The sequence below is a fragment of the Dicentrarchus labrax genome, unplaced genomic scaffold (genome assembly GCF_905237075.1).
Source record: "Dicentrarchus labrax unplaced genomic scaffold, dlabrax2021, whole genome shotgun sequence".
In the NCBI taxonomy this organism is placed as follows: Eukaryota; Metazoa; Chordata; class Actinopteri; family Moronidae; genus Dicentrarchus; species Dicentrarchus labrax.
Genome location: NW_026136721.1, coordinates 2370449 through 2397982, shown reverse-complemented (window position 1 = coordinate 2397982; position 27534 = coordinate 2370449). Strand labels below are relative to the sequence as shown.

Sequence of the window (27534 nt, the reverse complement as noted above, 5' to 3'; positions counted from 1 at the left end):
TAATTCACCGTTATGGCTGTTATCATTGTCATCACTATCATTATAAGATAAGATATAAGATAAGATAGACTTTATTGATCCCACACTGGGGAAATTCACTTGCTACAGCAGCTAACAAATAAGAAAATATACATTAAATACAAAAAAATAGGAAAAATACAAGATAAAATCAAATAAAATAGATATGTACAGCTTTTTATATACAGACGTGAATGAATGAATTAAATGAATAAAATAAATAAGAAATTAAATTCTATTCTATATATTGAATATACTTTTTTATATTCTAAATTTCTATGATTTTATTTCACAATATTTGTTATTTTATTGTATTTTTTTCATACATTTTCTGCTCTTTGCACTACATTTCCCCCCTGTGCTACTGTGCCAAATTCCTCCTACTGGGGATCAATAATCTTATTTAATCTTATCACATAGAGCTATAAATATACAATACAAATCTAATATCTATTAATAATAAATAAATACACAAAAAGTGACATATTTCTACTATTATAGTCACTGAGCCTTTAAAAAAAAAAAAAAAAAAAGAAGTAATTTTCCCCATCTGGCTTGGATACAGTGGCAACATGAGCGTCCAGAGTTTTCCGACGGTCCGTGAACGCAGCAGGAGTCCTCCCAGTCAGATCTGGCTGAACGTGACGCGCTGACTCGGAGCGGAGCGAGGTTTCCTGGCGGAGCTGCGGAGGGAGCAGTAGCCTGTCTGTCCGTGTGTCTGTCTGCCTGCCTGCCCGCCGCAGTCTCCTGTCTGTCTGGGGGACACAGAGAGAGAGAGAGAGAGGGGGAGAGAGAGGGAGAGAGAAAAAACCCTCCTCTTTTCAGGCTTCCACGGTCCGGACACGGCATCAGCGGCTATGGATGCATCGCTGTCCTCCTCCCGCTTTCACCGCTAAGGGGACGTTACTCCGTCGGATGCTCCAGCGCCCATAGAGGAGGGAGGAGGAGGAGGAGGAAGGGAGGAAGGAAGGGAGGACGGGAGGAAAGGAAGGAAGGAAAAAAAAAGGGGGAGGGGGGGCATCCCTATCATTCTTCGACTACCAGGTGAAATTATTATTGTAATATGGCAATAACGTGTGGGGGGGGGGGAGGGGGAGGCAGGCTGTGTGTGTGTGTGTGTGTGTGTGTGTGTGTGTGTAGGGGAGGGGGAGGGAGGGGGGGGGTCGTTTGTCTCGAGCCCGGAGCGGGTGGGAGCGGAGGTTAGCATGCTAGCCGGCTAACGGGCAAGCTAACCAACCGCCGTTAGCGGGCTGCTGCTGCTTCGTCATCCGCCCGTCTGAGAGGAGGAGGCGGCGGGGAGAGGAGGAGGGAGGGAGGGAGGGAGGGTAACGGTACCGTCTGGCCTCGGCCCATCTCCGTGATGAACGACACCCCCCCCCCTCTCTCTCTCCCTCTCTCACCCTCCCTCCCTCCCTCCTAGCTGCCAGGCATCCAGCTAGGCTCGCCGGCTAACATTAGCAGTAGCATCAACCCCCCCCCCCCTCTTCCTCCTCCTCTTCCTCCTCCTCCTCCTCTTCCTCCTCTTCCCCGTTAGCATCCCTGGCTAGTTCGCATCCTCCAGCCGAGCCCATCACAAGGCCAGCCGGGTTTACTCCCCCCCTCCTCCTCCTCCCCCCTCCTCCCCCTCTCTCACCGGGCGCCGGCTGTTTTACCGCCACTCCTCGGTACCAGAGTCCGAGCCGGACGCTTGGTTCTCCGGGTACAGCGGAGCCCGGGTACCGGAGCCCGGGTACCGGAGCCCGCCGAGCGGATGTTGTTATGTAACCGATAATGACTCCACACGCCCTTGAAACAAAAGCTGTTGTTTCAGTATTTGTTTTGTTTGTGTGCGGCGCAGACCCCCAATCACTCCCCAATAAATCAGAGCCGTGGTGGGTGAGAGGAGGAGAGGGGAGGAGAGGGGAGGGGGGGAGGAGAGAGGGGGTGTTTGTGGTACCGAGTTCCGCAGCTCTGAACCGGCTCCTGAAAGATACAACGGCTGCTCCTGTCAGCCATTGTTTTTGTTGTCATTGGAGGGCTCACATTTGTTTTCCAGGCTCGTGTCTCCCCCACTGATGGTGCGTGCATTAAAAAGCAATACGATCCGCATCTGGACACAGAGGTTTACATTTAATATATATAGACTGTGATACTGTAAACAAGACGATGTGTTGTGGTTTTTTAAAAAAAAATAAATAAAAACCGTTATGGTTGTTAGGTATAAACTAGGGTTCCCACGTAGCCTGGAAAACCTGGAAAACCTGTTAAATTAGAAATGGAAATGACCAAATATCCTGGAAATAATCTATATTGTCCTTTTTTTTAAATTGTAATTGCATTTTAAGCCCCTCACTAAGTAAACCTGGGCGCGTTCCTTGTATGAAACTGGAGTTGCAGCAGTGTGTGTTTTTTAGATGTTCGAGTTGAGGATGTTATGGTTGCAGGAAAACTGTAGTAAACTGTGGAATAATCTGCAGAGAACAGCCCAGAGCGCCGTGACAGCGAGCTAAAGAGGATTGTCCTTTTTTTAAAAACGCTGACCAACCTACCTTTTTAATGAACCCGAGAACGCTGAAGTCCTGTCCTGTAATGTCAAGAAAACTCCTGGAAAATTATTCCTTAGAAAAAAGAGTGGAGCCATTTACTGAACAGCCGCTGTAACATCTAAACATCAAAGTTTACAACACAGTTAAATCATCGTCCCTTGTTTTCCATGCAAGCGAACGTGTTTCTTTAGTACTACAGACGGTCACATCATCAGGATTTAAGTAGTTTTTCAGTAGAAATAAAAAATTGTGATGCAACAACTAATTGTTAATCAAATATCTGTCAAAATAATCCCATTGTAATTATTTTACCATGTCGTGCAGCCCTAGGTGAGCATCTTAAATGCTTACTCTTATGTCCTGGTGCTAAAATGTTATTTAATTATGGTTCCTATTGTCATTATATGACGATTAAATGTACAGGAAATGCTAGCCACAGGGAAAAGTCAGTTTTATTATTAAATTCCTTAAATAAAATAGCAGTAGGAGTGGTGGGACATAAAGGTTATCTCATGATGTGTAATATGATATCGGAAACGCTGCTATGTGTCTGTGTAATGTACGAATCATCATGTTATTGATGAAACATTTCCCTCTGAAGTCATATAGACAAAGACATTTATGTATATTTATATATATATCTATATATATATATAGAGAGAGAGAAGAGTATTTCAAAGTGATATGAGGAGTAAAAATGCATTCAAACTTTTTAAAAACAGGGTGTGTTTGTGTGTGTTTATCACGTCATCAGGAAGTAGGGCAGCGCGATAATACGAGTTTGTTTATTGATCTTTGAGCAGAATCATTGTGACAATATGATCTTAACACGACATCGCTCACAGATCTGTTGTGAAGCTGCACATCAGACCTGTCAAAATCAGATATACGTTTCTGTTTTAGGAGGAGTTTGGTTTCGTGTAATGCATATAACTGTTTTGAACCTCTTTGCATACATTTGCCATATTGTGATATATATATTCTATACCTGATAATGATCTCAGCCATGTTGGCTGGGTCGTATTGGTTTACAGATAGCTGAGATGAGATGTAGTAGTAATATTTATACTATATTATATATTTTTCACCTTAAACTTAAAGGCAGCAACGTGTACGTGTGTCATTATTTCAGCCATAAATTGGAACAAGACAAGAGTAGCAGAAATAGGCAGCTCAAGTGAAGACATCTGAAGTAACAGAAACGTACTCTTCTGCCTAAATAACACAATTAATTGTATTGTGATTGTCTTTTACAACCCTAAAGCAAGTTGCATTAACTTTGGAGATGTGAAGTGTTAAGATAATAGTATATATACATTTTTAATCCACTGGTGAAACAGGCCCCGGGGTCCAGTAGAGTTGTTCTGTTATCTGCGGTTGGAAATGTTTTTAAAATGATGGGAATATAATCTCTCTGTGTCTCTGTTGACACCTGTCTATGGTGGCAAAGCTTTGATCAAACGCACTCAAAGAAGAAGTGATGGATGATACAGGACATATATACATAAACATAAACTGTTTCATTATCACTGCTGATTGTTTTTCTCAGTTCACTGATTAATTGTTCAGTTTATAACTTCCCAGAGCTCATTAGTACCGTCTTCCAATTACCTGACTCGTCTCACAACAATCTAAAAACACCCAAAGATATTTAATTTGCTATCATATAAGAGAAAGAAAAGCAGCAGATTGTCACATTTGAGAGCCTAGAACCAGAAAATGTTGATATATTTGCTTGGAAATGACAAATGATTCACAGATTAAAGAAGTTAGGGGAAGAATGATGGAGGGGGAAGAGGGAAAGAAAGTCAAATGGGAAGGAGAGAAGGGGTTAGTGAGAAAGGAAGGAGAGGTGAATGAGGCCAGAGGCAAGGAAAATGGGAAGAAAGAAGACATGGAAGGAGCGAAGGGGCAGGTGAAGGTCGGAGGGAAAGATGGAAGAAAGCGAGGAGAAAGAGAGAAGAAGAAAAAGACCTAGTCAAGGAGGTGGAGGAGTAAAAAGTTTTAGGGAGAGGAGAGGAGTTTGTTAAAATGGATGTGGACGGAAGGTGAGACAGAAGGAAGGAAGATATTAAAAGAGGAGGTTAAAAAGTAAGTGAACGACAGACGAGAGAAGGAAGGAAAGGGGAGGATGTATGAGGGAGGGAGAGGAGTTGGTGAGGAAGGGAGGGAACAAAAGAAGGACGGAGAAGAGGAGGCAAAAAAGTTGTGGGAGAAGTAGTTAGGGGAAAGGACTGATAGAAGAAGGGAGGACGGAAGAGAAGGATAAAGGGGGGATGAATGATTTGACGAGGCAAAGAAAAATGGGGAAGTAGGTCCACGTGAAGGGGAAAAGAAGGAGTAACGCAAGGAAGAAGAGGAGAAGGAGAAAGTGTGAGGAGGCAAGGAAGAAGGGGAAGGTAGTAAGGAGGCAGGAAGTGTGTTAAGGCTCTGAACAATAAGTGGCGGCCTGCTGTGTTTGCTGTGCGAGGGAAACTATCCACTGACCTGCTCTGTGTTTTTTTTTCTCTCCCTCTCTCCTTTCTCTGCCTCCGTTTCCTTCCAGGCTGACTCACCGCTGGAGCCGCCTGAACATAGAAGAAGTTTGTGAGAGAACGAGGGAGCGAGGAAACCTGTGAGACAGCGAGCGTGAAGGAGGGGAGGGTAGAGAGAGGAGGAGAGTAAAAAAAAATAAAAACTAAAAGAGGTGAGGAAGACGAGGAGGGGAGTGAGATCCGAAGACAAGCAAGAGAAAGTCAGGTTGGGTCGGCAGGGGCGAGAGGAGGAAATTAAAAGTGAAAGAAAAGAAAAGAGAAAGATAAAGAGAGACACAACAGACTCATACAGCTCAGTGGGGAACAAGTTGACAGATCTGAGGTCAGGCGCAGGTAGGCGCAGGTGGGTTGGAGGTCGGAGGTCAAGCGGTCAGACGGAGAGGCTGACTGAGCTTCAGCTGCCCCCCCACAACAGCTGTCCCTTCACCGTCACCACACTGGGAGAACTGGGAGAACTGGTGACGAGGAGAAGCCACCATGAGCGACCAGAACGTCGTCAAGGAAGGCTGGGTCCAGAAAAGAGGTGAGGAGCTTTATTTTTTAAATGTTTATGTTTTGCTGCTTTAGATGTAGCTGGTGATGTTCTACATGTTTCTGCTTACAATGAAGTACTGGTACACATATAGGTCATTACATATCACTCATTATATAATGCCCGACAAGGTGTTCTTTATCAGGAATTAATGGACGACGTGGAGCATCATAACATTCATATGTTTATGAGCTCTTTAGCCAGATTTTTGTTTTCATTCAGTTCATTTCAGTGCATTAATTGAGAACTGACACCAAGCAACCAATCAGAATCGAGTATTCGCCTGCTCCCTGGTATAAATCGTGATAAATTTTCTCTAAATTCAGTGAATAAATAGTTTATATGCAATGACCACATGGAAATCTTATTACATTCATATACGCCATAAATAAAAGGTACTTACTCATGTTTGATTATTTTTCTCCTTTTATTTAGAACCTTTGTGCAAATTTTTTAATTAAGTATGAAACAAAATATAAAATATTATTGTTTCAGTGGACGGGTCACCCGAGTATTTTAACGTGCGGTGACCCATTTAAGCATTTTTCAGAGAAACACAGAACGAGAGAGCATTCGGTACCACGTTGGTTTCCACAGGCTCGTTAACAACTCGCCACCTCCACACGAGGCTCGCCTGCTTTTATGAATTGTGGAGGAAAAAAATCCAAAATGCTAGTTGTGTTTTTTTGGGCGGGCGACTTAATAAAACAAACTGCTGGAGAGAGGCGGAGCTATATGAGTTTATATGACACCAGGTGTGTGTGTGTGTGTGTGTGTGTGTGTGTGTGTGTGTGTGTGTGTGTGAGAGAGTTGAGAGAGAGAGCAGATTAAGGTAGTTTGTGAGTAAACGCTTGTTTTGCATTGCATCCCTGCTTCATCAACGCCCTTCAGAGCCCATATTTCTCTCATATAAACTCACATAAACTCATATAAACTATACACTAGAGGGTGACTTATGAACAATAAAGCAAAATATAAAACGAAAGGCGTTCTCTAGAGGTAACACTGAAAGCTTCAGTCTCATTAATGACAAGCTGTGAGACAAACAGTGACATTTTTCCCCATTCTGATGTCATTGAGTTAACTTTAAAGTAGTGTGTTTTCACAGTGATTTTTCTTTCTGCATGTTGTGCAAACAGGGTGAACATCTTCTAAAGTTTCCCTCAGCACTCGTATTAAAATCAGAATGTGCTGCCACTGCCTTCCTCCATGTTTTCATTGACTGATTTGATTCATTCAGCTCCATTATTGTCTTAAAAAAAACTATTAAAAACACATCATTGGGCAACATGTTCCTTCATTACCATGACACACACACACACACACACACCGTAATTTATTTTGACTCAATCCTGCTGCCCCAAATACTCACTAGAGCACCAAATGTGGATTAATCCGCCACTGAAAGTAGTCCTCAACAAATGCACTATTTCCTCCTGGTTTGTTAGAAACTGTTGTGAGAAAGAAACTAATTGATGAATCATTTTATCCACTACTCTTGTCAGCACTATAAATGTTATTTTGGTGAGTCACTCTGGTTAAGAATTTGAGGTAAATCCCACCGATGCCTTTTTGTTTCAGTTTATTTAAACTTGCTCCGTTGTGGTCAGGATGCTACAGATTCACATAATGATTATCAGTGTTTAATCACGTTGACCAGGGTCGTGCAGCCCTGCTACAAAGTGCTTCTCTTTCCCCTTCAGATGAAGGTGTGAATATAGCTGACATTTTCTGACAGAAACAGAAACAACATTTCTAACCAGTTCTTGGAAATCACTTCTCCTTTTTTGCACAAAGGAAGCAGATTTGTTGCACAGCTGACAGTTGGATTGAAACCTGGCTGATGTGTTCTGGTCCTTGTGGCTGTCTGTGTTTGTGCTTGTTTGAATGAATTAATTTATCTCTGTGTGTGTGTCTGTGCCTGTTTACGAAGGAAAAATGAGGCATTCTCAGCCGCAGATCGCTGCTGTTCTCTGTTCTTCTTCTTCCTCTGATTTCCATTTTTTACTTTGAATCATTTAATCAACACTTGTTCATTTAGCGTTCAGGTGGAGATGCTCGTCTTGCTCTAGGACATCTGATACCAAATTAACTCAGCAGCTGTTGAGGGGATTGAACCTGAGACTGAGTCGTGGTACAGTGCTGTACTGAAAATGCAGTTTACGTATCATAACATTAATTCTTTCAACTAGCTTTTGTTGTTGAACTAATCCTATACTCAACACTTATTCTATATTATATGTTACAGCAATCTTAAACTACACTTTTTCCACACTTTTTAATTTGCTTACCGTCAGTAACATTTGCCGTTCTGAGCGAACAAAGGAGGGTTCAACGTTAATGTTTTTGCACTTTGTCGCTCAGGCAAGAGGTTTAAAAATCCACTTGTTTGACGTCAGTTTTTATTTCCCCCTATACAACTTGTTTTATTTATTAGCGACCATCAAATAACAACAAAGACCCTCTTAGCTGCCATGCAAGCGAGTTGTTTTCAGCTCTGGTTTCAGAAACTTGACGTACCGGTAAAAAAAAAGACCCCATTTTTCATCGGCCTGGTTTAGTTGCTAGATTTACTTTCCCGTCCAATGCAACAACAAGCCCCAAATGATGCACTTAAAAATGATGCAGGTAAATTGAATGTGGAATTATGGGCCAGTAACAAAATGATGCAGGTAAATTGAATGTGGAATTATGGGCCAGTAACAATAAAAAATAACATAATAAAATCATATTCTTCATTTGATACACTTATGAATGTGAACACAGTACATAGAGTTAGTATGGAGTGTGAAATTGAAACACAGCTGTTGTTTTTGAAATGCAAAACCAACAGGAAACCAGCTTAACCCTCTTCTTCTGTATCTTTCAGTGGTTTCCATAGCCACTTACTGTCTATAGTCCGTATTATAGTACAGCTGAACACACTATTTAGTTCTTCCCATAGAAACCTGCAGATAAACGATGGGTTGCTGCACCGAGACGTCAGTGAAATCACTATTTATGATTGAGAAGCTGTTCGGGCTAACGACAACACCTCCTGTGATCGACTGTGCCGCCTTTTAAAAATAAACAATCGCAAAGAGAGTTACAGGAAGTTGTCTTCTTAACCACAGCGCCTGATGGTGCGTGACCAGGCCTGTGTTATTAGTTTGGAAAAGCTTTGTTTTCATGGTCCACACTACAAAACAAGACCAGTGTTATCAGATCAATTCACAGCTAAGGGTGGTTAGGAAAAACACAGTTATTTGGTTGTTGAAAAAACACCGGCCTCAGTCATGAATTTTCAGTGTGGACACGGCCTAAGCCACCCTTGCTAGTTAGAAGAACAAGCACCTCCAAACAATGGTTGTTTACCTGCCAGACGGCGAGCAGAGAGGGCAGGCTTTGCAGCGCTTGCAGCCCAGTCTGAGCTGCCCTTGGCTGGTGTGTTATTTCCCACAGTGATTTTGTGTGTGTGTGTTCGTGCTGAAGGTGTGTTTGTCTGGTCTGAGCTCAGGGCTGTTGGCTGGCAGGCAGGCAGGGGGAAGTTTCTCTGTGGCACTATGAGCATACAGAGGATGACCTAACACTCTAGTTCCTTCCTCTCCGGCCCCCACAAGTCCCTGAATTGTTTATTGCACCTCTGTGTGCTCTTATAATTCAATCCTAACAGCCCTCTTAGAGGAACTGCCCCAAGCAGCTCTCTGGGCTGTTTTAAGATCAAAACACAATTCAGGACAGTTTGGAAACTGGGGTGTTGAAGCTGAATTTTTTTTTAGAATACAAAAGTCATAAACTTTGAATATGGAGCAACATTATTGTTCTTGACTGCAGAGTTTATGTTGGTGGAGACTCTAACCTCAAAAACTAACCTGTTTCGGTTGTTAGAAATAGTATTTGAATTGATTGTATTCACAAACTTGATGTATCTGTCTCAGATAAACTTAGGACAAAGCCTTTTGTTAGGTTAGTTTTGAACTAAGTAACAGAAACAAAAGACTTGGGGGGAATTATGAAAGACCTCACAAAATGACATCTTTACTGCTTTAATATGTTGTATTTCTTGTTGAACGGGATGTTGGGTGGAACATAATGCAGCGAGGAATCATTTTAAACTGAAAACCAATGGGAAATCAGTCAAAGCGAAAGGTCACTGAGTTGACAGGAGAACAAGAGGGGCAGCAGGTCTACTTATTTGACCTTTTTTTTGCTATTTCTTTTAAGCGAATGAGTACGCTTCTTTCCCCCCACACACACATTGGGAGCAATTTGGGGTTCAGCGTCTTGCTCAAGGACATTTGAGGTTGATCTGGAACCACTAACCCTATGTTTAATGGTCGGCCCGTTCCACCCAAGTGAACCTATTGTGACGTCACTCATTAGTTTGTGGAGTACCGTTCTGAAGCCTCAAGTTTGGCATTTTGGCCATTTGGCATGTTGTGTTTTTGCAGCCAGCAGTGGTGACGTACTGCGAGTTAAGCTGTGCTCAATTGGCTGCAACTGGTTCCAACTTGCGCGAAACAATGGTGGCTCGCCTGGTCACACAGTTTCTTGTTTTACAGATAAACAGTACACTAAAGTGTTTGAACAGCACTGCCTAGTTTGACAGTTCGATCTGAGTTCTGCTGGACGGACTCACTGAGAATGAGCTGTCAATCACAAGGTAGCCCTGCCCTAAAGCATTCCCTGTTTTATGGTCTGTTTTACTCTAAATGGGACCATCAGTTACTAAATGAACATCATGCTGTATGGAAGAAGACTGAAACTAGAGACTGAGACCAGAAACTCATCAGGAAACTGTTTACTGAATAAATCAAGTGAGAAATAGGCTCATTTTTGGAGCCAATCTCCTGCCCCCTGCTGGCCATTAGAAAGACTGCAGGTTTCACATTGACTTTAGTTTTCAGGCCAAGTAAGCTCAGTCCACTTTTTATTATATAGTCTTACCTGAGCTACAGGTAGTGGAACCATAGAGGATATAATATATAAATCATGCAGCATGAGGTCACCAGTTAAAAGTACCCTGTGGAGTGAGTTAGTACACATTGTGTGTATCGTGAAGGTCTAATGCTACGTTCACACAGCTCTGTAGCTCTGTTGGTTTGATGCTTTGACTGTATAATTTACATACGTTGCTCTGTCTCAGACATAAAGTTGTTCATTTCCAGTTGCACGGTTTGTTTCCTGAGTACAGAAGGGTTTTGTTTTAGATCTTCTTTTTTTGACCTTACCGGTATGTGTTGTTGAAACTGTTTTAATGACACGCCTGAGCGGGTGAGACTGACTGGCGTCGCAGTCGGGTATCTGTGCTGGAAGTGATCCCAACTCCACTAGAGGATCGTCTCGCCAGCTTCATGCCAACACACAGTCTTATTGTTGGTGCGTTCTTGGTGTCTCACCGCCACCGACTGATGATCAGCTAAAATAGCTTGAAACCAACGGCAGGAATGTGTATCATGTTGCACATGCATGTTCGTTCTTGCTGTTCTTGTGCGTGTGCATGAGACAAAACTTTACTCCATAGTGGTTTAAAATTTAACAGAGTACCTTTTGGTTTCCAGGAAGTGACGGTTAATCAGGAGTGTAAAGTCCCTGTTTAATTTAATTAATGTTTTAATAACTCACTGACTGACCATTGTCATTGACGACCACCCACCTAGAGCCCAAGGATCTGTCCTAGGTTTCTGCCTTTTAACAGGCAGTTTTTCCTTGCCCTTGTCGCCAAGTGCTTGCTCATGGTGGTACTGTTGGGTCTCTGTAATTAATGTTTTAAAGAGTTCGGTCTGGACCTGCTCTATTTGAAAAGTGTCCTGAGATAACTTCTGTTATGAATTGGCGCTATATAAATACAATTTAATTGAAAATTGAATTGAATTGTCATCCTTCAGATTGTGAAACTTTGTCATCGTCATGTAAATATGATGATCCATAAGTGCAGCATACTGTAGCTCTGGTAAATCATTCTGCAAGTGCCGAACCAATTAGACAAAATATTCTAGAAACTGTTCCATTAAATAAAATAAATCAACAGCAGTTTTGTTAATTGATTAATCATCATCTTCCCTTTCCCCACCTATATTTATCCTGCCAGTTTGTTGATTGATCCAGTATCTAAAGGCTCACTTTTGTAACCCCTGCCTGTATTCAGCTGGCAGACAATTCATAACAATTTTGAGAACTGATTAATAGTTTAAACCATTAATCAGTGAAGAAACTGTTTTTCAAATTGTTTAATTTGCTGCTTTTGTTTTATAATATTATATTATTGACTACATAATTAATCAGATAGTCTTTGATGGATGTATTGATGAAGAAAGAAATCCTTACCGGCAGCTTAAATGATTCAGCAACCTAGATCTGCCTGCAAGTTATCCTATGCTGTGGACTTTATCTTCCTCTGCTGCTTGCAGGCTTTTTAAGTGGAACTGACTTGAGTTTACTGACTTCATCCCATTACTGTCTTTGTCATCACACTGTTGTTCTGAAGCTGTGTTAATCATCCGACGTGTGAGAATAGTTTCGTCAGAGTTTGATTCGTCGGGTAGTTGCGGAGGCCGTTCAGTTCAGTCGATCACTAATACAGACACACTTTGGTTCCAGCGCCTTGTTCTGGTGCTAATGTGACTCTGTAAGATGTCAACATCTCACCACGACATATTCATGTATTCCAACATTTGCTGTAATTGTGTCGCAAATTGATGAGTCAGAACAGCAGGAAACCAAACACTTCATGGCTGCTGAATAAGAATAAGCACTGTGTTCGTACAGTATTTCTCCTTCTTCTTCACCTAGAAGTGGTTACAAATGTTTAAATGGATTTGTTAGCTGATAGCTGGGTAAATAAAGTAGTAAATAAAACATAAAGGGGTTACTTTAAAGTTTTCTTTTATACAAACATGCTCTGCGCTTCTAAACTTATTCTGTTTCACAATATGCAGCAGAAAACCAAAATTAACCAGTTCAAAGTGATGAGTCGTCCACTACAGCAGGTGTGATTTTGTTCCCGCTTTCAGACGAGACCCAGTTGGAGCAGTGAGTTTTACTTTGAGCCTGTTCCTGTTTGAGCCTGTTTCATTTATTTTAAAGGTCCAGCGTGCAACATTTAGGAGGATCGATTGGCAGAAATGCAATATAATATTTACAACTATGATTTTATCAGTGTATGGTTTGGGAATTTTACATTGGAGCTCATTGTAACGTCATAACTTCATTCAAAGTGGAAACAAAATAAAAACGTCTTTGTTGGTCTTTCCTTCTCTACTTTGGTCAAAATTAGGGATGAATGGCTGAAACCAAAAACCGAAAATGAGGAAACCAAGGCCGAAAACCGAAAACCGAAACACCGAAATAAATTATTATGCCAATTATTAGTACCATTGCATTTATGGCTATGACTGTGTACTAACCTCACTAAAATCAAGGCATTGCAATTCAAAGAATAAATCAGTTACAAAAGTATGAAACTATTAATCCCACATCCTCTACCACAGAGAATGGCTGATCATCTAAGGCAATGAATTCCATAATATTTTGTGTGATGCCCTTTGCCTTGGCACCATCACTGGAAAACTTTCTTGTCTTTTCAAAAACGTCCGCCACAGACAGAATGGGCGTGCTCGGATTGATTTTCCTTTTCTGTGCCACATTCTTCTCATATTCAGAATGGCAATCAGGATGTTTGGATTTCAGGTGATAAATTAAACCCGACGTGGAGAAACTCTTTGCAGATGCACGCCCTTTCAAATTTCAGCATTACACGTTTGGCAAATCGCTATCAGTGGGTCTTTCTCAGATATATTGAAAGACATCCACACCGCAGACATGTTGCCACTTATCCAGACAAGCGTGTGCTGGCCGCGGTTTTTGTTTGCGTCATCACAGCTTTCTGTTTTGGCCGTGTTGTTTCGGTGAAGTATTTTAACAAATAAAATAAATAAAATTTTCGGTGGCTGAATATTTGGTGCATCCCTAGTCAAAATAAATCCTATCCTCACAAACATGGATGATAAAAACAGCAGTTTCAGTCGCTCTTCGCAGCTGCACACGGAGCAGACCGGCCGTGTAAACAAAACACAGAGAGGCTGCGGTAGCAACACAGGCAGAGTCATTCTCAGGCCGCCATGACTCCACCATATCTTTAGTAAATAGTTGACGTCAACCACCACAAAGCGGCAACAACATGTCAGACTGAATAATGTAGAGCAACAAGTCTCATTATCAGGCCAATACCAACATTACAGAGACACATACTTCCACATTCATTATTAAAGTGATTATAATAAAGTCAAAGCTTTGCTGCATGATGTAACCCGTCACGTTTTCTTCCATCCTGCAGGTGAGTACATCAAGAACTGGCGACCGCGCTACTTTCTGCTGAAGACAGACGGCTCTTTCATCGGCTACAAGGACAAGCCACAGGACTCTGACCTGGCCTACCCGCTCAACAACTTCTCCGTAGCAAGTGAGACACAAGCGGAGGCCTTTCGTCACATACTTCATACGCTACAAACCGATATCTGTGTAACACATCGATCTCTGTGTGACTTCCAGAATGTCAGCTGATGAAGACGGAGCGGCCAAAGCCGAACACCTTCATCATTCGCTGTCTGCAGTGGACCACTGTCATAGAGAGGACTTTTCACGTCGACACTCCTGATGAGAGGTGAGCCGTCATTCTCCTCAGGGTCCTTTTTAAAACTGTTGTAAACAGTCTAAAATCCAGTAGTGTGAATTTCAAGTTTTACAGGTCTAGAAAAAATGGATTGGATTATGATGTTAATGTTACTTTAATTTATAAAGTCTTGCTTTTAAATGTGTTTTTGTATTGATTCAGTTTGTATTTATCAAGTTCACATTTAATTGTCAGATATAATCATACAGATTATATTACCCAGTGACAATAGAAAACCAACATTTCTACGAATGCAAACAGTATTGCAATGTGGTGTGGCGTCTTCTCTCACCAAAATATTGCTACTTCTAGAAATATGTTAAAATTGTAAGTTGTTAACGTTAGTTTCATCTAATATGGGGAAGTCCAGGCTTCAGTTCTGGCTCTAGAAAAGCACATTTAGTGCTCGTCGAAGCCTGTTGAAAATAATGAATTTGAAGCCTTTGCAGGTTGTGCAAGAAAGCGCTCAAATGAGTAAATGTGGGTATAAAGGCAGTTTACTTCCGTAGGAAGTCAGAAATGTTCAGTTGAATGTTCATTGAAGGTGAATAAGTTCATTTATTTAGTAATTCAGATGTTCTTTTTTTCCCCTAGTATGGATGGGAAATAGGTAACAAATTGCATTCGTAATGGTCTTAAAAAGTCATAAACTTAACAGTTTTTCTCTTATATGACTCTGTAGACTTTGTCTGGAGGGTTTGTTAGTATTTATTTGACAGAACAGGGTTAATTTAGCACTGGGAGAAATAAGGATAACCAGTTGAGGAAGAATATATCTGAAAATATCTCACCGGCTACTGTTATTTCTGAGCTGCCCCCCGCTGATCATTACTATTTTTAAGTTCAAGTTCAGATCAGTTCGTGAATTGAAGAATAGAAAATGATGAATATTATTGTTATCTTCACAGAAAAAACTAAACTATCAAAAGAAACTTACATGATTTATTATTTTAATGCAGATATTCTGTTGTGCTGTAAGACACATCTTTACTGCTACTTGTCATCTATAAAATGTAGTTAAAAAAAAAGATATGAGAGAGGACTCACTGTCAGCAGACACCAGATATAAAAGGTCTGGAAGTTCTCAGTGTGGAACCAGGCTGGAGGGTTTTTGTGTTAACTTCTCCTCACACAACAGGAGTCCGTCGTCACAGTGAGAAGAAAGACAGGAAACGGGGGTGTGGGGCTGAGACTAGACGCCAAGTTTTTAAGGGTTCCAAAACACAATATAATGTATACATTATGACTTGTTACCTGATGGTCAGTGGGTTGTTATGCAGTTGTTTTGTCAGAGTGCGTCCGCAGGTTGTTATGAGGGAGGATATTTTGTGTTGAATTGGCCACCAACTCATTTTTTGTCTGTATTATAAAAAGCTGCAAATTTGGAAAGTTTGCAAATCATTTTAGGGTTTTATGTTGCATTTATTTGTCCATTTTGGTGGCAGATGGGTGGACTTTTGTCTACCTAACAGCATTTTAAATGTGCACCAGGCAGGTAAAGACAAACAGTTTTTCTGATAGCACTAAATCAAACAGTGAAACCTTTTGATGACAGAATAGTCCTCTTAAAGCTGGATTTATCCTTAACAGACGACGTTAGCGGCAGTATTGTAAAGCAGGTTGTATGGTGCCACAGTAACTTCACAAAGAGAATGAAAGAATGTAAAAGATGAGAAGGTTTCCTTTGTCTTCCCCCCATGTTAATGTTCTTCTCTTCAATGTGAAGGAGAGTGGGGGATTGTGGTGAGCGGAAGGTTTGCAGATGTGTGTTGAAAATGACGTAAAGAGTAAAGAGAGTTGTGTCACTAAGACACAGTCAGTCAGACACTTTGGATGCTGCTGAATCAAAAATGCTGCTAAAAATTTAAATAAAAAGTATTGAACAACTGATTCATGTTGTGGGCCATGTATTTCCTCCTTCGTGGCGGTAAAATAGCTGTTGGATGTTTGATGGCTAGGTTTAGCAAAGTGCATCCCCAAATGTATTATTTACAGTTGTTTAAGAGAGGGGAAAAAAGTGGTATTGGGTTGGTATCGGTACTCAAGATTGCGGTATCGGAAATGAAAAAGCGGAATTGAGGGGTCCCTAGTTCTGTGCTAAAGAGGCTTACCCAAAAAATGAGTGCTGCCTGCTGGTATTTTAACCTGCTGTTGTGTCCTGTAGGGACGAGTGGGCCGAGGCCATCCAGACGGTGGCTGAGTCTCTGGCCAAGCAGGAGGAGGAGGGCATCCTGTGCAGCCCCACCTCCCAGATAGAGAACGTCAACGAGGAGGAGATGGACACCTCCATCAGCCACTACAAACGAAAGGTGACGAACGGTTGATCGCCCCTGATCGCTGCCTTACTTTGAAAAGAAGGATGTAAGTGCGTTGAATGATGGATTTCTTCACGTCATACCTCTGTTTATCTTTGTCCAGACAATGAATGACTTTGACTATCTGAAGCTTCTGGGCAAAGGCACTTTTGGAAAAGTCATTCTGGTGAGGGAGAAGGCGAGTGGCACCTACTATGCCATGAAGATCCTAAAGAAGGAAGTCATCATAGCCAAGGTCCTTTTTTTAAAATATCAGCTTTTACTTGTTGCTGTTGTTTGGTTGTCTGTAAAGCACTTTTTAACTCAGTTTTGGAAGGTTTACATGTTTTTAATTTAAGCAGCAGCACTAAATTAAGTTTCTATTCTTCATGCCAGTTTTTGGTCACTGGATTGAAATGACTGTCATATAATACTTTTTTTAAAAAGATCTACCTTGTGAAAATGCAAAAAATTATGATTACCTTCAATGTCAAATATTTGGCATGTAACTGTTAGTCTAGTATGTTCATATTAAGAAACATTTATACTGGCACTAGGCTGATGTTCACACACCTCCCTGCCAATTACATCTTCAACCTTTTGACTAAAACAAGAACTCGTTTGCAGGCGAGCTCCTTTTGTCTTCTGATTAATCACTCTGCCTCTTCTTTTTCTCTTTGTTTATCACAGGATGAAGTTGCTCACACACTCACAGAAAGTAGGGTATTAAAAAACACTCGGCATCCGTTCCTAACTGTGAGTATCAGCATGTAGATTGAAAACATTGTGAATTCTGTGTTAAAATGAAATCCACCTCCCTACTTTTACACTGTTGAGTTATAAAAAGAGAAGCTGTGGCCACCAACTTCAATTCAAAGACTCAAAGCTTCTGTTCTCCAAAAAAATAATGTGGTTGAAATAAGCAGCTGAGCACGGCTGAGTTTTAAAAATATGATGTATATTCTGTGTTGCAGTCTCTGAAGTACTCGTTCCAGACTAAGGATCGGCTGTGCTTTGTAATGGAGTACGTCAACGGAGGAGAGGTGAGAGATCAATGAACTGCTTTTAAAAAAAAAATGTTTTTGATGCTGGCAGATGTTTTGGTCTTATTTCAACACGGGAGTTATTTCAAGAATTATTGAAGAAGGATTAATAACACGGTGCGATTCAAAGAGCTTTAACAGAAAGCAGCCACTCCCCTCACTGTGGTTTGTGTTATTTGGAGAGTTGTAGGACTGGGGTGTCTGCTCTGTCGCGATGATTGCATCAGTTCATCAAGGTCCACTGTGTGTGGATCTATTAAATATAATATTCATAGGTATGTTTTCATTAGTGTGTAATCACAGAGGGAGTCCTCTTCCTCTGTGGTAATTATGAGAAGAGACAGAGAGAGGTTACGATGACTGTGCTGTACACCTGCATGAATATGATTGGATGTTACTAGTCAGCTGATGGCCACTCAGCTGTGAGTGAGTGAGTGATTGTGAAGCATAAATAAAGCAACTAATGTCAGTCAGTCAATGCAAGCACGCACATCAGTGCTCTGCCTGAAGTAACACTATGCTCCATTTTGTCCTGAGAAAGTGTCTATTTAGAGATAAATATACCATTTAAAGTAGTTCTTCTACTGTAAGCTCTCTCTCTCTCAGGGATATGCTGAAAAGAAGTCATATTTAAAATGGGTGTTACGTAACCTTCTTAAGCTTCTGTAAGGTCGATCAGTTTCTGCCACTGACATTTCTTTCTGTTTTATCTCTACACACAAAAAACTGCTACAAAAAACATCCAAAATAGTGCCTTCAGTTTCAAAAGTAAGACAATTGCAGGTCCATGGTTAAGGCCACAGGAATAAATATTCCTATGTATATAATGTTTGTGTTGCAGCTGACATTTCATCAGAGCTGTGAGTAACTGGAGCTACTTCCACCTGACTTACTTTCAATATTATTTTCATGCAAACACATCTTGTGCTTCTCTACAAAGCACAAATAAGTGTTGGTACCGTCACCGTGAACTCGGGAAGAGTAGTTGTGATATTATGACGTGAGGACGGCCCTGCCCAACCATGTCCCTTGTAATTCTGCAGCATTTAGTGTCACTTTCCTCGTTGGCTTTTTTCCTTTTTAATTCTCAGCTCCACCTTTGTATTGTAATAATAAGGAGCAGAAAGAGCAACTGGTATCCTCGTGTTGGTGTATATGTACGTGTGACCAATGGCAGAGATCATATCATCAGGTTGAAAGCAGGCGGTGGTGGGGAGCTGACAGGAGGAGGAACTGGGAAATTCCTCCTCCTGCAGCCTGGTATTTTTAAAAATTGAGACATATTTAATTTTTAAAAAATATTTTAGATATATAATTAGTCTATTTAGAGGAAAATATCAGTATTCTTCCTCATTATTAAACTGGTTCTAAACTGCATGCATGAAATATTCCCACACATACACAGTGAGATTTATTTTAAGCATTTAATTTAATGATGTCATTCTACTGTTCTGTGTAATTTGATCTGCTTACCGGTCTTAACTGTAATAATATAAGTTAACACAACAAAGATGTCTGAGCTCTATGAACTCTGTTTCTCGGCAGCTGTTTTTCCATTTGTCAAGAGAAAGAGTTTTTTCGGAGGACCGCACTCGTTTCTACGGCGCTGAGATCGTATCCGCTCTAGACTACCTACATTCTGCCAAGATCGTCTATCGTGATCTGAAGGTAAAACATCCGTTACTTGTGCTGAGTTTACGGTTATTAACATGTAGAAAAGAAACAGAAATACGTCCAGAATGTGTATGTGAGGTGGAAAATCAGAGGGTCATATTTGTTATTCCTCTCGTCCTCCTCATCAGCTTGAGAACCTCATGTTGGACAAGGACGGCCACATCAAGATCACCGACTTTGGCCTCTGCAAAGAAGGCATTACCGACACTGCCACCATGAAGACCTTCTGTGGAACACCGGAGTACCTGGCTCCTGAGGTCAGAGGTCACACGACAGACTATTAGAACAAAAATTAGATCATTTTGGTTCAATGAAACCTGCCTATAAATGAGAATCCTGAAACTAACTGTCCAAACTCAAACTGAGACTTTGCTGTCATCTGCTTTTGTCCTTGTAAGAAAAAAAAACATGTTTTTGTTTCTGTCACTTTGTTTGTCACCAAGGGCCAACCACCGGGCTTAACATTAAAGCAAATGTGGAAGTACCCGAAGATGTAGTTCCTCCTAATGGTGGCTAAATGTTTCTTTTAGAATGGAGTAGAATGCCAGTAACTAATTTCACTTCTTCTACTGCGGCTCTTGGTGGACATTTTTAAAGTTATTTTTCTATTAAGAGGAAATGAAAGAGGATATCAGATATGTCAGGGTCAGAAATAGTTACATCAGAAAGAAACGCTGAACAGGTTGGCTGAATTTTTCATTTGATCTAACAATAGTTAAAATGGCCTCTTACACAATATACATTATCACTCAAATATTGGGTTTCCGACTGTTTCTTTTTCTTGTTTTCCAAGCTGAAGAACAAGTTTAATGGAAGTACTGGTAACATAAGGGTTAAACAGTATTGTATGTTATCAGGTGCTGGAGGACAACGACTATGGGCGGGCGGTGGACTGGTGGGGTTTGGGCGTGGTGACGTACGAGATGATGTGTGGCCGCCTGCCGTTCTACAACCAGGACCACGAGAAGCTGTTCGAGCTCATCCTCATGGAGGAGATCAAGTTCCCACGAACCCTGTCGGCCGACGCCAAGTCGCTGCTGTCAGGGCTGCTCATCAAGGACCCCAACAAACGGTACGCACACACACAAATAATGTGGAGACACAACATCGCCAGGCTTTCACAAGAAACGGGCAAGCTGCTCTCAGCCAGGAAAACTGGTTCCAGCATGACACAAACCAAGAACTGTTTAATTAAGGCATAAAAGGACCAAAAAATACTTCAGAATATGTCAAATATAAAGAAAATTCTTCAGAATATGTCAAATATAAAGAAAATACTTCAGAATATGTCAAATATAAAGAAAATTCTTCAGCCTACTGTCTGTACTTTACCCAAACTATCAAGGTTACAAACATCCATTTATCTGTCCAGTCTTGCACTTCCTACCGTTTCACCTTCCACCTTCTCCTCAGCTGCATACTCCTCCCACCTGTTCTTCCCAGGTCTGATGGGATGCATAATCCATAATCCATCCAGATTAAAAAAATCTGAGCTCCTCACTTTGAGTAAGATATGAACAGATGTGGTCATCAATTTAAAGGTTATATATGTGCAATTCACTTGTCACTGGATGTCACATTAGAGCACTGGCATTTAAAACCAAGACAATGGGACAGAAATAAAATACAAATCACCAAAACCATCTGTGTTAACAAGATTCACAAAGTTAGGTCCTTGGGGACAAATACATACACAGAGTGCTTGTTTTTGCCACTGACCGATTGTAGGAATATAGGAAATACCTTTTGTTTAACCAGGAACAGCCAGAAGTTCTTGTTCTATTGTTCGCCATACTCCAGAGACAAAAACAGTAATTTCATATCATTGTAACATCATAACTTCATTCAGAGTGGACAGAAACACAATAAAACTCACCAAAACTGTCGTTGTTAGTCTTTCCACTGTTTCTACAATCATCAACTCTGCTTTGGTCAAAAATAAATCCTTAATTCACAGACATATGATGAGAAAAACAGCAGTTTCAGTTGCGCTTCTCAGCTGCTCTTGGAGCAGACCGGCTATGGAAACAAACCACAGGACAGGAGATCAAAACTACTTCTGTACATCCTGTATGAATGCACTGCTTTAATGCACCATTTAAACAGCTACATGTTAAGAAGAGAACTAAAACCTCTTAATGATAACTGGTATTTAGTGAAAGTGCTGTTAGACAAAACTGGCTGGTGACTTGCTGTTAATTTCCCACTCTGATTATCCCTGAGGCGTTTTCAGTCTCTAATGAAGAAACTGGTGAAAAGAGGCTACTGCAGCTTCAGAAAGCGAACTCGTTCACCCCAGCAAGTTATTTTGGGATCAGTGGCAGGTGGATATTCTGGTTCCATTGATGGAGACTTTGTAAGAGCAGTATTTGATGTCTTACTTCGACGTCTCCTTCTTCTTTTCTGACAGGCTGGGCGGCGGACCGGATGACGCTAAGGAGATCATGCGACACAGTTTCTTTGGCACAATCGACTGGCAGGACGTCTACGACAAGAAGGTGAGAGCAGGATTTAGCTGCGAGACGTCATCCGATCTTCAGTGGTAATTTATTCAAACAGCGTACCTGAGATATTCTGGTTGCAGGGTTACCTAATTTTTCAAAAAAGAAGTCTGGCTGGGATGTAAAACTCCAAAATAGAACGGAAAGGAAAGAGTACCTCGTCTCTATGTCTCATTTCAACAACATAAAGCAGTCCACACACCACCAGGGACACATTTCTGCTTTTTTATTTCTTTAACTTGAGTATTGAACACCTGAGAGCTTCCTAGCAACATGTCAGTCAAGGTCTTCATCCCTTGCTAAAAAAAAAAAAACCCTTTATAAACCTTATTCACTTCCTGTCTGTTTCAGCTGGTCCCACCCTTCCAGCCCCAGGTCTCCTCGGAGACGGACACACGCTACTTTGACGAGGAGTTCACAGCACAGACCATCACCATCACTCCGCCAGAAAAATGTAAGCACGTCTTTCAACCTGCATACTGTCCCCTGCTCTCCTTTTAAACACCAGTAACTCAATGAAACTCCTCAGTTGGATGAAGTGCAGAGTGCAGCTGTCAGTCAGTCTTGGAAATGACAAGTGGACAAGACGGATCTGCCAGCATCGTAGCATCGGGTATATGGGAGCATTACAGGTCATTACAATGACGGCACAAAGTGGTGGATAAAACGGTGACTGTGCAACACGTGGCTTACCCCAAAATTCCACCAGAGACACGTCTTTATAACGTTTGCTCTGTTATCTGCGTGTCTTCAAATCCCAACGAGAGCAATCTGGAGCCTGCATTTTATTTTGAAAATTGATCGGATTCTTGATGCTGTTTTGTGTGTCTGACTTCCTGTGTTTGCGATCTGCTCCGTTCTGGTGGCATTGGGGGGTTAGGCTAGCGGTCATACTTCCAGTATAATAAACCATTTTGCGTCTACATCAGTATTTGCTTCAATAACTGAACTCAACCTGCCTACATTTGGAACAGGCCTCTATATGGGACAGGCCTTTAATTCCTTCCCTATGAAAATTAGGCTAATAAATAACATCAGTTACGAATCATTCATTTGATTATTTGATATTCTGGTGCTCATGGTTTCTGTAAGATGAACTGAACGATTAAATAGTGAAGAATCCAACTGGTCTAATGATGTGTAGGAAGCAGGCTTATACATCCAAAACATTTCTATAAAATCCAAACCAGGCCTCTAATTGAGACTTTTTTTTTTTTTTTTTTTTTGCCAAATAAATGAAAAGCATGTTGTAATTGCCGATGGCCTCACCCCCCCTCTTTCGCTGTACCGAACTGAAAACCGAAAACCCCCAAAACCACAATATGAACCAAACTCTACTCGGAGCCACACTGCTTGTGTCATAAGGAAATATCTGCTGGCTTATGTTTACTTCTGTTTCTCTCTCCGCAGATGATGAGGACGGGATGGACGCGGCAGACAACGAGCGAAGGCCTCATTTCCCACAGTTCTCCTACTCAGCCAGCGGGCGGGAGTGAGCGCTCCAGCCCAGCCAGCCAGTATCGTCCCCATTCGTGGCCATTTTGAGGAAAACACGTAGCCATTTTAGGAAAAAAAAAAAAAAAAAATACCAGTCTCCCCTCTTTTTCTCCTTCTCTGCCTCCTCACAGACGGGGAGAAGTCTTTTTAGGGACTTTAAAAGAGGTTTTTGCACAGTGGGATAGACTCCAGCCGGTCTCCCCACACTAAAAAATAAGTCTCCTACATTTTCAGCGCTATTTACTGCAGAAGGCAATGTTTTTGTTATTTATTTTTTTCTCTCCGTCAGTATTAAGTTGTCGACCCGGGTTGCGTTCGTTTTTTTTTTTTTGTTTGTTTGTTTGTTTGTTGTTTCTGCCCTTTTTTCTTCTTCTTCTTCTTTTGACTTTTTTGCACTTGGTTTGGAAGAGCCGTTTTAGGGAACAAAAAACCAAAAATGTTGCCTTACGTGTGCAGATGTTTCGTATCATACCGACAGGGTGTTTTTTTTTTTGTTTGTTGTTTTTCCGGGAGAGGGCGGGCGGGTTTTGGGGTTGTGAGGGGTCATTCTTAGTTGAGAATAAGTGCATGGCTCGTGGTTCACTCAAAAAAAAAAAAATTACAAAAAAAAATATTTTCTTTCTCATACATTTGCCATGGCAGCGCACATTCCCCAATCCCATGGCAATGAAAATCACTGTCTACAGGTCAACAGAAAAAGACAAAAAACCACAAAAACAAAAACAAAAGAAAGACAGAAAACGAGAATGGACGAGTCTGTATCATTCCTTTCATCGTTGCAGTGTTACTACTTTGCTCTTGTATTTGTTTTTTTTCAACCCATGTGTTTTTTTTTTTTCTTCTCTCGCGCTTTACTTCTAGGTTGTTCTTTTATTTTGAAAACAGGAAACACTAAACTGCCAGAAACTGCACAGTTCACTCAGGCGCCACAGAGCACAACCGCGTTCAAACTCAGCTAACCGCTCCAGCTTTCCACAGCCGGCAGGGGAACGAGGCCTTTTCTCTGCTTTCTCACCGCTTCTTCTCCTCCTCCTCCTCCTCCTCCTCCTCCTCCTCTTCCTCCTCTTCACTTCCTCCGCTCTTCTGTTTCCTCATCGTAGCTGTAGGACTAGTGGAATGGGTGTTTACACAGGGAAATGTGGCTTAATGTATGTATGTAATGTATGTATGTACTGTACGTATGTGGGACATGGGGGTGGGGTCAACTTTATGCTGTCATAGCACACACACACACATAGTATACATATATATATATATATATACACACACACACACTCAGAAACAGGAAACAGCTCTACGTTTCCTGTACTGGTCGGATTGAAGTCGGCAGTTTTCTCCAAACAAAACTGGATTTGGTTTGATTTGACGTCAGGTGAAGCTGAGGACGTTTAGTCTCAACTTCTACAAAAATGTGTACAAAAATCCATACGGACTCCTTAAGGAGCGCGTACGACACGTTACAAGACTATAAGTCTTCTGCTTGTTTGTTAAAGCTTAAACCCGACAGAGAGGCAGTGAACTCGCACAAGTCATGTGAACTAAATCCACATCAGTCAGGACCCCAAGTTTCTCTATGGGCGCTATGAACAGACCAATAGTTGTCCTGATGTTTCCGGACAGTAAGAGAGTTTGTTAGGCTGATTTCCTTTCAGCTCGAGACCTTTCCAGCACCGCAGAGTAAACGTTATCATGCTAGTGGAGTAGTTGGGAAATGATACCACTCTTGTGTCTGTATTTAAAGGACCAGTGTGTAGGTTGTAGTGGCATCTAGTGGGGAAGTTATACAGCTCGGGCTTCTCGGCGTGCAGGCGGAACTACGGTCGCTGTGAAACTCGTGAAGAAGGCCGCGTCTAGAGCCGGTGTTTGGTTTGTCTGTTCTGGGCTACTGTAGGAACAAGGTGGTTCAACATGGCGGACTCTGTAGATAAAAATGGCACAATGAACACTTGGCGTTGGGGCCTGGAGGTGATTAGATTAGCTTAACAGAAAGACTGAAATCAAAGGGAAAAACCGCTAACCTCTCCTAAAGTTCAAAAATACATCTGTCAACTTGTCTGAAAGCTGATTTTGTCCTCGTTGTTCTTAAAGCTCACCAACCCGTTCAAATACTAAACCATAATGAAACCGTCTCGTAGTTTCAGTGCAGTTGCATCCATTCTGTGAGGCTCACTGCTAAAGGAACAGGCATCCAGTGTTTATACCTAAATCGGAGTTGTGTGTGTATTGAAGTGATGGTCGTGTACGTGTAATAATGTTTATGCAGCTGCTGTTCGATCGTGGAAGTATTTCAAGCAAACAATAAATACGACAAGCATAGACCGGAGTAGAGCGCTGCACAGGTCCACTCGCTTCCTTGCAACCGAAACCCCAGTGCGGCCGGGCCCAAAGTTAATTTGGTCTTTTCAAGTAGGTTAGGGTCCTGTTGCACAGTATGTGGTGAAGATAAGTTTGGGAAACCTCTAGGCCAGACTACAACCCCTGGCAGCAGTAGGTCCAGCTACAACTACAACTAATGTATCAGCACAAACGTAGTGAGTCCTGTCCTCTAATGGTCCGAGAGGTGCACAACACTATGAAGTCACTGCGTTTCATTTGTTTTCTGGAGAATACTGCCAACTTACATCTGTTCTGCAGAAACCGGTTCACACTCTTCAGGGTTCCCGCACACGTCCCGGAAAGGTTCAGAGGAAGAATTTGGTGATTTCCAGGTCTTAAAAAGCTATTTGCAATTGCGAAAGATTTTTGGAAAATGGTTGTTTTCTGATGCCTTGTCATCTCATACTCTTGAAGTTCATGTGTAAAAGTGGATGAAATAGGTCAGAGAAATACGAAACATATCGGAACAGTGAGTAAAACCGCGAAGTCTAGTTTGGATCTTTGTGCAACTGTGTGGGAACCCTGATGGCAGACACACACACACACACTTACACACAAGGTTTTCATTCATATTCACACGCAGACACAGATACACAAAGACTGTTTTTAGACGATAAATCAGAGTGAAGAGAGTTTAATTCATCATGGGGACAACTAACAGAAACAAGGCTTCCAGCTCCAGACACAGGGCTTCTCTCCCTGCCCATCCTGTCAGTATTGTGAGAAGAAAAATTTATATACACACGTTTTTAAAATCTGAACCGAGGGGTATCAATAAATCACTAATCATGTCACAGATCACGAGAAAACTGAGCCGTGAGACACTCAAGTATGAAGACTGTGAGGACTGCCAGAAAAAAGTCGAGTCGCCCAAACTTCTTGATGTAAATATGCAATGCCTTTTTTTTTCTTGTTTTTTTTTTTTTTTTGTCTTTAGTGGCATCTTGACAGACGAGACATAAACTTTTTCTTTGTTTTTCTGTGTGACTGTACTTCAAAAGCTTGCTGATGAGAATAGTGACCGAAAAAAAAAAAAAAATACAACCAACCACCGCAAACGACTCAAAACCTGCATTCAAGAAAAGAAAAACTAAAAGAAGGAATAAAAAAAAAAAAACTAAATAAAGACAGCGTCAAAAGACTGGACCCTTCCATCGATTCTTCTACTTTTCTCGGATTGATACACCGACTCAACTTATCCATGGAGGATGTTTCCATGGAGACAAACCCCCCCCCTTCCTTCCGTCGCCGTGGTCCCCGAAAATGATCCGACTCCTGAATTTCTGTGAGAGGACTAACTGTGGAGTCTGCACTGTCATTTCTGTCCCCCATTCACCCTCTTTAAAAAAGAAAAAAGTTATAAAAAGTGGGATCATGGCTGACCTTTTATTTTTATTTTTTTGTTGCAGTGCTGGTTTCATCAGGTTGTTCCAGTCCCATCATTCCTTGCTCCTCCTTTCGCTCCTCCTTTTTTTGTACCATAGTATTTGTTTTATTTATGTTTGTCATTCTAGGCAGTGTTACCTTGTATGTCGTTAAAAAAGGCACCTCTTGAAAGTCGCTGAAGAATGATGATGATGATGATGATTATGATGATGATGGATGCATTAACTGAAGTCTCTTTTTATTCTTTTATTTTGTTTTATTTTATTTTTTTGATCGTTTGCTTGTTTGTTTTCTTACCAAAACATTAGGGCAAGAACCCAGTAGTGGACTTGCATTGCCGTGGTAGTATTTATTTTGAATTAAATTAAAAGAAATACATTTCAGGGTTTCTGCTGTCGTGACTCTTTATTTCAGCATTTTTAAGAGGCGAAATTTTACCTCGTTTTTATCTCAAATGCTGATTTCTTTTAAGGAAAATACCACTTTTACCAAATACCACCCACG

General features: G+C 41.3%; 1 protein-coding gene across 1 annotated transcript; it reads left to right on the top strand.

Annotated features, from left to right (window-relative positions):
- Nucleotides 1–652: 652 nt before the first annotated feature.
- Nucleotides 653–27418, top strand: akt3b (v-akt murine thymoma viral oncogene homolog 3b). Its single transcript, XM_051384868.1, has 14 exons — nucleotides 653–1062; nucleotides 5089–5600; nucleotides 13924–14049; nucleotides 14139–14250; nucleotides 16424–16568; nucleotides 16678–16809; nucleotides 17244–17309; nucleotides 17528–17596; nucleotides 19142–19264; nucleotides 19399–19527; nucleotides 20128–20342; nucleotides 21681–21768; nucleotides 22123–22225; nucleotides 23182–27418. Exons 2-14 carry the CDS (start codon nucleotides 5555–5557, stop codon nucleotides 23265–23267), a joined length of 1440 nt encoding a protein of 479 aa, XP_051240828.1. The 5' UTR covers nucleotides 653–1062; nucleotides 5089–5554; the 3' UTR covers nucleotides 23268–27418.
- The last annotated feature ends 116 nt before the right edge of the window (nucleotides 27419–27534 follow it).